The sequence below is a fragment of the Lethenteron reissneri genome, chromosome 39, assembly GCF_015708825.2.
Source record: "Lethenteron reissneri isolate LAM-NWPU_2019-01 chromosome 39, ASM1570882v1, whole genome shotgun sequence".
NCBI lineage: Eukaryota > Metazoa > Chordata > Hyperoartia > Petromyzontiformes > Petromyzontidae > Lethenteron > Lethenteron reissneri.
In genome coordinates, this window is record NC_083817.1 from 286,294 (window position 1) to 300,770 (window position 14,477).

Sequence of the window (14,477 nt, forward strand, 5' to 3'; positions counted from 1 at the left end):
TGCCACCGCCTTTTCGCGCCAAATTACGCGGGTCACGTGTCACCACCATCTCGTGCCCCACGTTGATACACAGGTCACGTGTCACCCTCCCGAGCCCACGTGACCCTACGGGGCACGTGTCACCGGACTTCGTTGGAGTGCATAAAACAAGCAACTATTGACCGGTTTCTACATTCTCATCAGCAGTCTCGCTTGAATCAATGCTGGAGAACTGCTAAATGTCAAGGATCATTTTAATATATATCGAAGTCGACGAAAACTATATAATACATAACACATTATCATTAGCGACGTGAACAATATATATAACATTAGGTTCTAGCAACCCTAATTGATGATAAAACACTGAACGTCAAAATTGGCCCAGTTTTCTTGTGTTGAACCAGTGCTGATGGGGTTCTCACTTTCAGGAGGCCATGTAGCTGATGGGCGATATGAAATATACTTTTTTTTCAAATACTGTACGTGGAGACGTATCGTCTGCTCTTGTTACGTATATTTTTCACAACGCCTGCTTACTTTGTGTTGTGTACATCTCCATATATATAAAAGGCAAAGTTGTGAATGTGTCTGTTCAAAATGTTTTGCGTACTTCCCGACATGCAAAATAAAAAAAACTTTTGGTTTTTTTTGAGGGGGGGGGGGGGAGCTCAATAATGTATATATTTTTTGCACGGCAAGTGAGCTGACGTCAAATCTGTCACGTGACCCGCACATGTGGAGGCGTAACGCATTTTAGTGTAGCGGGTAGCGCGCCGCGCTACGAGCCCGGCGACCCGAGTTCGATTCCCGCTCACGGCCACCACCGGTGACGATTATTTGAACCGGTCCTGGGTCTCCCCCTAGGTCGACTCAGCCTCAAACGAGTAACTGGTGTGGTGTGAACATCGCCAATGGAGAGACAAAGGCGGCCAGGTGTGGTGAATCCAAGTCCCGGGTAGTAAAGCTAGCACAATATAAGCAAGCGCTACTATTGCTTAATATTTTGGTTCTTCTTCTTGGTTCTTTCGGTAAAGTCACGTAGAAGGGAAGTAATAAAATAATAAAAATAAAACATAATAAAATCATTCTCACGACGTTTCGGCCACAACGCAAGCAGCCGTCCTCAGGTGAAGAACAGGTCTGTCAGAAAGACAGCGTCTGAATGAGTTCATCCCTGCAGTCACGAAAGCTTTAAATCGAAATTTTGGTTCTTGCTCATTATTTTGGCTATTGCTCATTGTGAACGTTTTCTAGAGTCAATGACAATTTACTCACACCAATGTGCATTGTAAGGGATATCTATGGATTGTAATAAATTCCATTTAGAATATTTATGGCAGTGTTATGTTGAGTCAACTGCGAATGCATAACTTTTCACTTATATTTATTCCTTCTAGAAGTACATCAACATACAAAACAATCCAACAAAATGCAATACAATAACATTATTGGGATTGATATTGTGATAGTCATATGAAATGTAAGAATTGTTACGTATTGTGATTGCAGGAACCCGACTAGGCCCCGGCAATGATATTGATGGTGAGGTTAGTAATGGTGAACATCGTCGTGATGATAGGCATTGGCTGATGATAGGCTCGTTGAGAAGCAGCTAAAACTTCCCATGATCGTGTTCACCTCAGCTTATTTTACAATACTGCCCACATTTCCTGCGTTTGATTTTGACATAATGGATCTTGGGAGTAGTCGAGGAGGTCTCCATTCCACATTCCAATGCCACGGAGCCCACGTGACCTCCCGTAAGCGGCCTTGATTGCGAGGCTCTTGGGATCGTCGTACCACAGCTGGTGGATTGCACCTTTGCGATTCTGTGGGGAAAAATAACGCAGGATCACACACAAGCTGCCCATCAACACCAAGCTCCACTGAGCCTGAAAAAGCCTGAAGTATATCAGGCGAAGCTGACGTCAAATAAGGTTTCAATGAACTGAACTACTGCCATTGTAGACTGCAGCTACTTATTGTTCCCTCATTCAGCAGCTGCTGGTGTGCGTGGGAAAGCACTGCAGAATCCACGTGGATACATGATTTTTTGGCCTTGTTTATTTTTTCTAGAAAACCTTTAAAACATCAAAATCCTACCCCAAAGCACAACTACCACAGTAATTGACAACCATTCAGTCCCGGTAAATAGCAATAAAAAAACTCACCACAGCAAAACACGGCGTGAGGTGTTTTTAACAGATCGCATAACTTTCCAGGCGTTACAATACCTTATATGTGAAGTATGGAGCTTTCTGTTTGTCGTCCCACTGTGGCACCGTGTGCGACTCATTAAGCATCCTCACGATGCGTTTATACGCGATTTGTTTTCCCGCTGCATCACTACATGGCGCCCCACGGAATGGCACCTTGGGAATGGAGCAGACTGCATGCTGGGAACATAGACAAATAATGCTATCACATTTGAGATAGAGCAGCTCAGTGTCAACCTTTTGGTGGGGTAAAGTGTGGGTTATTACATCTTACAACAAGTCTTGTCAGTGTGGAAGAGTAGACCAAGTACCCTCTCGAGTTACCTCTTGTGGAGGCCCTTGCGCTACCAGTGGCATGAGTGAGCGATTAGAGCTGTACCTCTACATTTTAACTATTAAATCTTGACTTAAAGCTTTCGTGATCTTAATCAGAATGACGATCGCTTGTGTTGTGATTGAAACGTCGTAGTTTTTTGTTATTTTTTTTGTTATTTTCTTTTAACCTCTCTATGTGACTTTACTGAAAGATCTAAATAATGTTTTAACTATTATCACGTGTGACATGGGACGCCATGCCATTTGTGTGTTCAAACGTGCCAATCAGTGCATGATCTGCACTTCCAATCAACACGGTCGGCTACATACGGTGCAAAAGAAGTTCAACATACATACATACATTACATTCCACGCAAAACGGGTTACCGGTGCCTGCTTTTCTGAAACGGTAACTGAATTGTGCAAATGGTTATCGGTTTACCCGTTATTGGTTAACAACATGAATATGTACACTAAGCGAGGCTCTGCTGGACATCAACGCATTATTTTCATCTCATCTGCAGCTGCTGTTACCTCGGACAGGTTCAGGCAGGGGTAGTCGTAACCATACCAGGGAATGCCCATCACAAGCTTCGCAGGCGCGATGCCAAGATAAATGTATTTCTCATAGCCTAAACAAACAAAACAAACGATGCGGGTAATTCAACTCAACAACCAGCAAACACCACTCACGTGACAATACACGCTTGATAGACAAGATGCCTCCTTCACTCACAGATCTGTTCCTCCATGTAGAAAATAAAAGTATTGTTTACACATCTTGTCGAGCTAGAGCCCATGTCTCTATGTATGTTTAACTTATTTCCCCCACTGAATGTAGCCAACTGTGCTAATTGGAGGCATGGGGGAAGGACAACAAACTTAACACAAAATGCAGTTCTAAAGAAATTAGTTTTCAATTTAGATATAAAAGTGCATAGCTCCAGCTGCTTCCTAATATGAGACAAGAGTTCCAGATGGCCGCAGAAGCGCATCTGTAAGTGTGCGATGCAGTGACCGTCTTTGTTTGATGATTATCCAAAAGCCGTTGTGAGGATGACCGGAGTTTGTGATGGTTCATGACCTTGACGAGATCAGCAAGGTATTGTGGTTCATTTGTGGCAAGCACTTTGTGTGTTATGCCTATAAACATCTGGAAATTCATCGACATTGGTTCAAGCTAGCCTGACTGCTGTTGAGACACTCAATGTAGAAACTGGACCAGAGTTTGCTTGTACAGTATTATGCTGCTAGAATTATGCACTCTCAGAAGGTCATGTGGCTGATGGGATGTATAACATTTTATGTGGAGAAACAGGTATGGGAAGGTGTATTTTTGATTATTTTCTTATATTATGCACTATGACGCAAGTATGTTGCATTGTCAAACATTGGTGCATCTCACCTTGCACAGTTTTAACATATGGTGCATTAGCCATAGCTATGCAATCTTCCCAGATCTGACTCTGCATGTCGTAGGACATCACAAAGAGGAAATCCACAGCTTCTGCGATGGCTGGGTAATCATAGCAACGTCCATCGATGCAGTCAGGAGACCAAGCAACATCAAATGTCACCTTTAACCACACACAAATGCAAAACAAAATATCAAGTTCCGGTGAGGAGCTTGATTGGAAATAATGTACAGTATTCAATAAATTAGCATATATAAATATCTGTGTAAACGTGACAATCTTGTCAGGTGGTGGAGGGTTAATGAAAATAATTTTGGCATAAAACTACCACGTGGCTATGAAAATATACCTTTCATGTGAGAGAGAGAGAGGTGTTTTGACCTGCAGTATGGTTGAGTGCGTGGGTGAGTGCAGGTGTTGGGAGCAGTAGTGTAGCTACAAACTTGGCAACCCGAGTTTGATTCCCTCTTATAGCCAACACCAGTAACGGTTATCTGAACCAGTCCTGGGCCTTCCCTAGGTCAACTCAGCCTCAAATGAGTACCTGGTGCTGTGTGCAAACATTGCCACTCGGGAGACAAAAGTGGCCGGGCGAGGTGTTGGCCACCCACCCCCTCGTGTGCCGTGCCAGCCTTCAAAGGTGATTTTCATGAACAGCACTTGCCCCAACAGTCTGATAAGGCTATATGGGAGATATCTGTCTTCGTGTAGTTCTGACCTTCAGTATGAAAGTTGATCAGTGTCGTTGAGATTAAACAGTTATGAGGATCAAAGGATCGTGTTAAAACAAGGATCGATTCTTGAATTGAATACCGTCCCTGAATTGTGAGAGGTATTGAATCACCGCCTTCAAAAATTGCTACAGCCCCAATTCAAACCCCCGGCAAGGCGAACGGCGTTTGTGACTCGGGGCCCAGGGGTGGTGGCGGCGAACCTGCGAGCCGGGGATTTGCGAGTGGAAGGCGGCGGTGGTCTCACGCGCCAGCGCCGTGAGGGCTGCGCGCGCTGCGCTCGAGTTCCCCACCGCCGCCTCGATGTCCAAGTTTATCCCATCCATGAAGTGGCTCTGTGCGAGCACCACCTGTTGCTGCACCCAGCGAGCCCTCGCCGCGGGTTCCACCACACTCTGCACGTCCACATCCCCTGCAGGCACAGGCAGCAGCGTTACATACGCTCATCTAAAACTTACAACTCACATGCACATTCTTTCAGTTAAAATATTTCGTATGGAAAAATCCCGTGAGATGAAACACCTCCTATACGAGTGTCCACACAATTATATGTGCAGTATACAAACGTTGTGACCGAGTTCAAGGGTTGGATGTTGAGGATGGGTGATGTGGTTGAGGGGCTGATGGTGCAGCTGTCATTCTGCGGTGTTAGTGCGTGGTGCTGTTGTGGGGAGGAGGTTCCGCAGCAAATTTCATGTCGGGTGAAGGGTGAATGGGCTATGGAGTGCTGCGGTGTGCGAGTGAGGAGTTTTGTTAAGCGTCTAGATTTCAAAATGAAGGAAACAGTTATTGGCTACTTACGGTGTGAAAGAAGTTCAACATACAGTACATACATTCTAGGGGAACCAATAGACCAAGAGATGGAGACCAGCAGGCGTTTGTAGACACCCCGCAGGATATGCAAATGTGAATATTTGTGGATCGGTGGGAACGTTTCGGTACTGGGGAGTGGGCACAGGATTGAGTTGAAGACTTCATAAACACCAGAAGCGGCTAAAAGTCTGTATTGGAGCAGCCGAGAGGGCACTCGAAAAGGTTTTGGAACAGTGCAGGAAAGCGTAGGAAATGTAACCCAAGAAAGCGGGAGAAAGTGATCGCCTGGCTCGGCCCAGCGAGGGTGGTATCCGCGGTGTGAGTGGCAGCAGGGTGGCAGCAGGAGGTTTCATACAATGGCATCAAGTCAGTGTTTCGTGAAAGTGTATACATAGTAAATAGTGTAGTTGTGCAGAATTGATTAAACTTACATATATTTAGGGGCTTGCAGTGTTTTATGACTTTGCTTTATTATCAAGCCAATGAGTGCTCTATTTCTTGCTCTTTGAGAAGTTACCTTTTAAAACAACGCGAGCCCCCTTTGAGTGAGCATAGCACATGAGCTCTGCATCAAACCCGCTGAAGATGGCCACCGTTGTGACTTTAGTCCAGTCATACAACATCCAATCTTTACCTCCAACATGGAACACGTACACCTGTAAAATACAGCGTGAGCCTCATCCCCAGCAACCACAATGTACTAACATGTTTAACCTGCAAATACGGAGGGCAAGTCGATCTTATCGCCCGCAATGCTCTGAGCCGGACTAATCAATCTTTATTTAGACTGGAGGAATCCGATGAGCCATGATGCGCTTTTCCGTAGATGTCCACTTGGGGCTGGTAAGAAAGTTACAACAAACAATACAAATAACGATAAGAGTACAAAGTAGAGAAAACGTAAGCAAGTCACTAAAATAAATATGAATAAGGCGTATAAGTATAAATTGCATAGTACATACATTCTTGACGATTTTTCAACACTAAATGCAATCTCGGGCCAGGCAGCCAGACAACAAACAGTCCCAGACCACTCCAAAACAACACACAGTCCCTCAATAAGATGGATCGATGCACGGGTAATGATCAAAGTTACAAATCACATTTGCAAAAAATCTGACACCCGCCGAAATCACCCATCAAGCGACCTGCCCACGTGTGGAAGAGTGTGGTCTCTCTGCCCACGTGCGGTCGTGTGCACCTGAAGCGAGGCGCCAGGTGCAGTCACCATTCAAGTTCATCGTCAATCCGACAAAGCCACCAGCCACCCCGCGGGCGCACTCGCCTCATAGGCCGGAGTGAGTGACGGCGGGAGGCACAGAGTCTGCACCGGGCACGGGCACGCGGCGCCGCGTTCCTCTCCGCCCGCCGCGCGCAGCAGCAGAAGCAGCGGCAGCAGCAGAAGCAGAAGCGGCGGCGGCGCGCACCGCGACTCCATCCCAGGGGTCAACTTCCGCGCTCCCCGCGCCGTCGTCACGCGCTCCGATACCCGTGACGTCATCGTGCGGAGCCCGTTCCCCGACTACGTCATGGCCATCGACATAAATAAAGACCTTACTTTATTTAAACAGTGGGGGGGTTACTGCATGCATAATGTACGTGGACTTAATAATCCTCCCCCCACTTTGCACAAGAGCGCAGAAGCGTGGGCAATAAAACAGGTGTTAAGATGTCCGAACACCAAATAGAAACATTTTGCAAGGAATAAAGTCTACATTAACCACACGTACTTGTGGTGAACATGCAAACAAATATGCTCTGATAAAGCATGGCTTTGCTAGATAAATCATTCTGAATATACTGTGTATATAGTATTAATATCATTAACTCGAGCAGCCTGTCGGATTTGAACTCTAAATGTCTGCAACAAGTGGCAAATAATCTACTTCTGGGCCATATCACTGCCCCAACGGTCAGATTGAAGTGGTTTGACGTGTAACACAAGGCTTGTGAAAAATAGCTTAAAAGCTCATCACATTCCTCGAGGATAAAGAAAGATTCTGATTCTGCAGTGAGAGGTAGATTTTCTTTATTGGAATTCACGGTGCAGTTCCCACCGTTGCACTGTGGTGAGATGGCACTGTGTGTTGCAGTGTATAGCATTGTCGCACTGGTGAGACGTCACTATGTATTACACTGTGTGGGGGAGCAGTAGTGTAGCGGTTAACGCGTTGCGCTATGAACCCAGCAACCGAGGTTCATTTCCCACTCACGATAAACACCAGTCACGATTATATGAACTGGTCTGGACATCCCCTGGGTCGACTCAGCCTCAAATGACTACCTGGTGCGGTGTGTAAACATTGCCACTGGGTAGACAAAGGTGGGCATGGTACTGGCCACCCACCACCTCGTGTGCCGTGCCGGCCTTCGTCTGTGCTTGCCAACAACACTTGTCTCGTCTGTTAAGGCTATACCGGGGGTTTTTGTCTGTCTAGTGTTGACTGCACTGTCGTGAGACATCGCTGTATTATTTATGAATTGTGATAGCTTTTGGTTTGTACTTTTTGTTTTGGTGCCATTTCTTAATTTTTTTTATTTTTGCTTTTGCTTAGTAGTAGGGTTTTCATTTGCTTAGTATGTGTTGGCTTCTTTCGCGCTGTGTGTAGCTAACCGCATATATGGGATTGGTATTTATGTATAATTGTACAGCATTTTAGGATGCTGTTGGGATGCATGACGCAATATAAAATGAAATTATTATACTGTGTGTTGCACTGTGTGCTACTCTGTGGTAAGACATCACTGTGTGTTGCACTGCGGCTTGTCCTCAGTGTTCCCCTCAGAGCTCAGGGTGCAGATCTCTCTCCGCACACACTTCTCGTGATCCAGCAGCCGAGCTGGCTTTTGGTACTGAGGAAAGAAGCAGAGTGGTGTCATGTGAGTGCCCGGACCTCCGATTAGCACGGTTGGCAACATATGGTGCGAAAGAAGTTCTACATAGATATATACGCAGTGACATAGCGCTGACTGTTGTACAGCAGCTGCAACTGCAGGTAGACACTTAGCGCACACGCCGTTGAGCATTTACACTGGGTGTATGTGTCGGCAGGGCGGAGGAACTGGGGCAAGGGTCATGGTAGACCTCGTGGGGAAACCCCTGGGACCCTCTGGCGGGTTCGAGAAGGGAGGCGCGGCTAGGACGGAGCCAAGCCGCGCCGAGGGGAATAAAAGCAGCGGAGAACGAGAGCTCCAGGCTGCTGGTTCTGGGAGTGGTCTCGTCGTCGCTGACGTTGTCGCCGCCTTCGCCCGATCATTGCGCAGCCGGACAGTAGTTGGCTGTCTCGGTCGACGGGGTTGGTGCAACGTGGACAGGGTCGTGTCTGGGCCGGGTCATGCGGCAGCTTGGTCGTGAGAGAGGGGGGGCCGGAGTTGGTGGCGTGAACACAACAATAAAAGAACGGTGCCTCCTGCGACTACCTCGTCTCCGACTGAGTGTGTGTGTGCCACACACACACAAGCCTCGAGCAGAAGGAAGAAGAGACCTACGACACTACACAAACATATGTGCTGTGTTGGTGTAGTGCGGTATGGTGTTAATATAGTATAGTGTGTTGTTGCACATGTTGTTGGTTGTGTTGTAGTGTTGTGGTTCACCTTCACAATGAGTGTGTGGTTCTTATGACTGAAGGACACGGCCTCTGGGTCTAGTAGCAACTCCAAGCGATCCAGATCTGGGATGGAGAGTCGCTTATAGTACCTGCACCCCCATCAACACCATCACTTTCAACATTAATCTTAACAGTACCACCATTCATAATAGTACCACCATCATCACCATCAACACTATTACCACCATCAACACTATTTCCACCATAAACACCACCAACGCCACAATACATCTGTAGAGATGTACGCAGTGCGCGCAGTTGAGCAATTGAGGACGAGCAGGTGTGCGCATGGGGGCAGGTTGGCGCCGGAGAGACGGGAGATGGGGGCGATGATTAGGGATTAATGAGTGCGAGAGGCCTCTAGTAGAGGCGACAGCTTAAGTGGGGAGCACGTGAGGACTCGGAATGAGGAGGGGTATATAAGCGGGAGTGTGCGTGAGCAAAGTTGAGTTGTTCGGGGACCAAGAGAGAAGACATCTCGCCGCTGCCGCTCGAGACGTCAGCGGGACCTCGCCCCTCACGCCGTCGCCGGGCGGTGTTGGCTGAAACCCCCGCCCGGGACAGACGGGTGAGTGGGTACGGGGCAGCGTAGGAGAGGGCAGTGGCGAGATAGGAGAGAGTAGGTGAGGTGCAGAGTAGGTGAGGTGCGGAGTAGATGAGAGCGGGTAGTAGGAGAAGCAGTGTGTGGTGACAGTGGAAGGCAGTCATAGGAGTGCCTACAACGGGTGCTAGAGGATTAATAAAGTGTAAGCAGGTGACTTGTTACTCTGTGTCAGTGTAATTTCGAGACACTACACATCCATCGTGAATGTGAACCACACAATAATCACCATCACCTCTATCTTCGTCATCACCATAAACACCATCCAACCATCAATATTACCCACATCAGAGGTCAGCAACTGACGCAGGGTATAGAGTGTCATGTGTGTGTGCTGACCAGGGCCACAGCATTTTGTGTGTTTCTTAGCCATATCTAAAATTATTGGGGGAGTCAAGGAACCTACAATGATAATAAACAATATATAGTGCAAATATTTATCACAAATAAGATGCATTATTGGATCGAGAACTCTTGAGGTGCAAAGCCAGGACTCAAAGTCCCTTATATGCCATCCTCATCAGGTGAGAGCCTGGGCATGTAAAAGCCTGGACAGCCGAGTCTAGATAGGTGAGAGACCGAACAGGTGATAGCCTGAACAGATGGCAGCATGAACAGGTGAACCTTGAGCTGCTGCTTTAAGGTGGATGGTGCTTGGATGCTGCATATGTGCAGTGGGAAGAACATTCCAGATGGCTGCTGGTTCAGCGAAGGAGAAACGCCGCTCAGTTAGAATAGTCCCGGTACTTGGTAAGATGAGCAGATTATACGTGCTCCATAGAATGTGGTGGTTTTCTGTGGTCAGTGGAGTGAGAAGGGTGGAGAGGTATGAGGAGAGAACTTAAAAAGATCTTGGTGGTATACAGGATAGTAATGTACTGGAGCCTTGATTTCATGGGGAACCAGTGGAAAGTGTTTAGTGGCTAAGCCCCTGCTGATCCCCACACACTCACTTGTGGTTGGAGGTGCTGATCACGAGGTTATTGTTGGTGCTGTCTACACACACGGAGAACACGTGTTGAGGATAGGGCACATTCCTCACACGCCACCATAGCTCCTCCCGTGTCTCCCCGCGAACACACACGGGCTGAGACATGGGAACATAGTGTGGCGACAGGGACACAGACATGATGTGGAGACACGGGTAATGGGAACACGGGGGAACATGGGGGAACCCGGTGTGGGGGTGTGGGGGCATGGGGACACAGGAACACGGAGAGGTGAATGCACACGGCGTAGACTGCAGAGACACAAGCCAGAACATGGGTCGTCATGCAGGTGAAGTTATGGGGGGTCATGTGGGTCAGCTGAGGGACCCACAGCGGCTGCGCTCTCCTTGAGCGTGTCGACTGATGATGGCGATGGGCCGGGCTCCCCCACCTCTGTCTCCCAGGCCCAGGGCGCCCCGAGCATAGAGCGCACACGCCACCTACGCACTGATACATATACACACAGATACAAACAGATGCACATTGACACACATACATACATACAAACAAAAAATATCCCACGTATAGACTTCAACAAACTGTTGGGGCAAGTTCTGTTGACGAATACCTATTAAGGCTCCCACAGCACACAGAATCTGAATCTTTGTTCATTCTAGATAAATCAGATGACCTACGATGAGTACAAAGCATAGGAAAGGTAAGCAAATCGCAAAAAAAGGCTGAGTCGACCTAGGGGAGGATTCAACACCAGTGCAAATATTCACGACTGATGTTATCCATGAGTGGGACTCGATATCCGGCCGTCGGGTTCATAGCACAGTTCGCTAACTGCTGCAATTCCGCACCCAGATATACAGACACAATTTCTGATTTCGATTATTAAAATAAATATTTTGGATTAAGTATAATACTCTTATATAAGCGCACAACTTTATCTATCTGTGATGAACGCTGCACTTTCCGTAGTTTTTATGTAGCGGGCGCAGCAAACCTACGCGCCCCCTGCATGAAAGACGGAGGCGCAGGGACAGACGTTCGATTACGTTGGAATCGATCTGCAGACAGCGGTCTTCTCGCACGGCCAGCAGCTCTATGTCGCCTTATCTCGATCCCGCAATCCCAAACAGGTGAAAGTCCGCAACGAACCGAACCCCCGGCAAGGCCATCTACTTAACGACGAGAGAAAATTCACACGAAATGTCCTTTTCAATGAAGTCTTCCAGATGTAAAATGATATAAGCTTTTAAGGAAGAAATACAATTATCTAATACAAAACATAATACAATTTAAAGATGTTTCATTTTAAAACTTCAAAACGGGGCATCGGGTGTTTGCGTGAATGCGTCGTTCGTGTGCATTTTTTTGTGGCTTTCCTGGCCGAATGATATATGAATGATATATGTCTATGTCTTCAGGCTCACAAAGTGACGTCACTTGACACTCCTCAACCTAGGTGTTGATAAAGGTGATGGTGATTATGAGAATGATTAAATTAATAATTTCATGGTGTTGGAAGTTGATGGTGATGCTGGGGTGTTAAAGGGGTGGTGATGATCATGGTGATGATCATGATGATATTGAGAGTCCATACACATCAGCAGCTCTGTGATGACATCGTATTCCTCAATCATCTCGCGGCCATCTTCAAACGAGTAGTGGATCCTTCGCCTGCCTGGACAGACATGAAACCAGTGGACGACTCAACCACAATTCAACCAAAAGCCCTCCGCAATGCCACCCTCGTATTGAAACCCACCTCCTCTCCCTTGCCCATCCTACTACTTACTCCCTGCCCCCGTCCCCAGCTACGACCAGGCTGACCCCAACCCCCATCACTACCCCTACTGCCTACACCTATCCTCCTGTCGCCATGACCACACCACCACTTTTCATAACCCCACTTGATTTTAACCACTACAATCGTATGTACAATTGTTAAGCGCCTTGTATTGAGGCGTTATATACAATCTATATAAGATAAGTGTCCACGCCACAGTAACCCCAAGTCGCTCACTTGCCCCTCACCCAAACGACCTCAACAACGGTTCCCTCAACCCGCCTGCCCCTCACCGCTGCCCCTCACCACCCCTGCCTGCCCCTCACCCCTCACCACCCCTGCCTGCCCCTCACCACCCCTGCCTGCCCCTGCCTGCCCCTCACCACCCCTGCCTGCCCCTCACCACCCCTGTCTGCCCCTCACCCCTCACCACCCCTGCCTGCCCCTCACCACCCCTGCCTGCCCCTCACCACCCCTGCCTGCCCCTCACCACCCCTCACCACCCCTGCCTGCCCCTCACCACCCCTGCCTGCCCCTCACCACCCCTCACCACCCCTGCCTGCCCCTCACCACCCCTCACCACCCCTGCCTTCCCCTCACCGCCCTCCAGCAGCGCCGTCTTCTTGGCCGCCCTCAGCTGCTGCTCCCAAGCGCCGCTCTCCCCTCGCTCCTGCCCCATGGCGGCTGCCGTCACCATGGCAACGCGTCCCGCCGCTCCTTGCCGTCACTGCGCATGCGCAGCGCCCACGCCCTCCGGTAGGCGGAGCCAGGGAACCTCGCGAGTGACGTCACTCTCTCGCACCTTTCAGGGCCATTTCCCGAAACGTCGCTAATTTTAACTCATTCTAACATGAGCGTTGGTTAAGCATCCCATCAGTCACACGGCCTACTGGGCCCAACCGTATTTTAAATAAGATTAGAGAAGCTATCAAAAGTTTGACTTACAATTCTGCATAATTAAGGTTTGTTTTGGGTTAGAGGGGTCGTCCATAAATGACGTCACGCACCTAGGGGGGGTTCAGACATTTGTGACGATGTGTGACGAGGGGGGGTTGAGAAATGTGACGTCACATCAAAATGCGCAACTTTAAATAGGTATAGACAACACGTTCTACTTAATTAGACTTTTTAATAAAAAAAATGATTCTACAACATCAGAGGGCAGCGCCACATTAAATACGCACTACAATGACAATAGTTTAAAGCGATTTGAAGCATGTTTTATTTGGGGGGGGGGCAGAGCTTTGTGACGTCATATTTGAGGGGGGATCTAACTTTTTGTGACGCCATGTGACGAGGGGGGGGGGTCCAAAATCATTTATGGACGTCCCCAGATCGCGTAAATATATAAATGTTTCGTTTAAACCCGCCACCACCCGACACAGACAATTAGTAATGTTTGTCACCTAAACAGAGCGTGCGAATTTGTTACTAGTGTCGAGTAGTACGGGACTTGACGTCACGCGCACTTTTCCGATGCGATGACGTATTGAAAAGTGACGTCACGCGCCCCCCTGCGATGGGATGACGTCATGTCTCGTCTAGGTAGTTGGGGGGGACCCCGGGACGAGAGTGGGGTCACTGTGGAAGCGGGGAATCGTGGAGGGTGAAGAGGGAACCAGGAGCAGAGCTCAAGCAGTCGAGAGAAAGCCCCGGGGCGAGCCGGGCTGGGCACAGTCAGAGCCGTAGGGTCACCGAGGAAGGGCCCAGGGCAGTGCCCCGTCCCTGGGGAAGTGTCCACAACCTTAGTACACCTTCGGCGCAAGCCCCGACCTGAAGCCACTTCTCAACACCAGTGCAGCAGCACACACTTGTGTTGGAGAGCAGATCCACAACATCATCTGAGGACCACATTTCGCCAGTAATTACAACCAGCAGCATCAGGCGGACAGATTTGTGGAGAAATCCTGTTTCGTTACTTAAATAGAGGGATAGGTGTGATTACGTCACTTGTGAGCCCTCCACGTGCGAAGGGGGTGATTTATGAACGCATATACATCACAATGGGTATACATCACCGGTGGGTTGACTCATAGTAAGCACATTATGCATGCACATTGTTCTTG

The 14,477-nt window shown here is 48.3% G+C and overlaps 2 protein-coding genes across 5 annotated transcripts; both read right to left on the minus strand.

Annotated features, from left to right (window-relative positions):
• Nucleotides 1-1,349: 1,349 nt before the first annotated feature.
• On the minus strand, nt 1,350-6,963 carry CTBS (chitobiase). 3 transcript variants are annotated; one of them, XM_061567758.1, is made up of 7 exons: nt 6,758-6,963; nt 5,990-6,128; nt 4,863-5,071; nt 3,919-4,090; nt 3,048-3,145; nt 2,217-2,354; nt 1,350-1,811 (listed from the first exon to the last, which is right to left on the minus strand). In XM_061567758.1, the coding sequence occupies exons 1-7, from the start codon at nt 6,908-6,910 to the stop codon at nt 1,632-1,634; spliced, it is 1,089 nt and encodes a 362-aa protein (XP_061423742.1). In that variant the 5' UTR covers nt 6,911-6,963; the 3' UTR covers nt 1,350-1,631. The 3 variants fall into 3 exon arrangements, with proteins under 3 accessions (XP_061423742.1, XP_061423741.1, XP_061423743.1); XM_061567757.1 differs by having other exon boundaries at nt 2,217-2,378; nt 6,758-6,961; XM_061567759.1 differs by having other exon boundaries at nt 2,217-2,378; nt 6,674-6,960.
• A 523-nt stretch (nt 6,964-7,486) lies between these two features.
• Nucleotides 7,487-13,170, minus strand: DPCD (deleted in primary ciliary dyskinesia homolog (mouse)). 2 transcript variants are annotated; one of them, XM_061567760.1, is made up of 7 exons: nt 13,012-13,170; nt 12,226-12,306; nt 11,678-11,803; nt 11,005-11,120; nt 10,638-10,771; nt 9,070-9,172; nt 7,487-8,325 (listed from the first exon to the last, which is right to left on the minus strand). In XM_061567760.1, exons 1-7 carry the CDS (start codon nt 13,106-13,108, stop codon nt 8,215-8,217), a joined length of 768 nt encoding a protein of 255 aa, XP_061423744.1. In that variant the 5' UTR covers nt 13,109-13,170; the 3' UTR covers nt 7,487-8,214. The 2 variants fall into 2 exon arrangements, with proteins under 2 accessions (XP_061423744.1, XP_061423745.1); XM_061567761.1 differs by lacking the exon at nt 11,678-11,803 and having other exon boundaries at nt 13,012-13,169.
• Nucleotides 13,171-14,477: the final 1,307 nt, after the last annotated feature.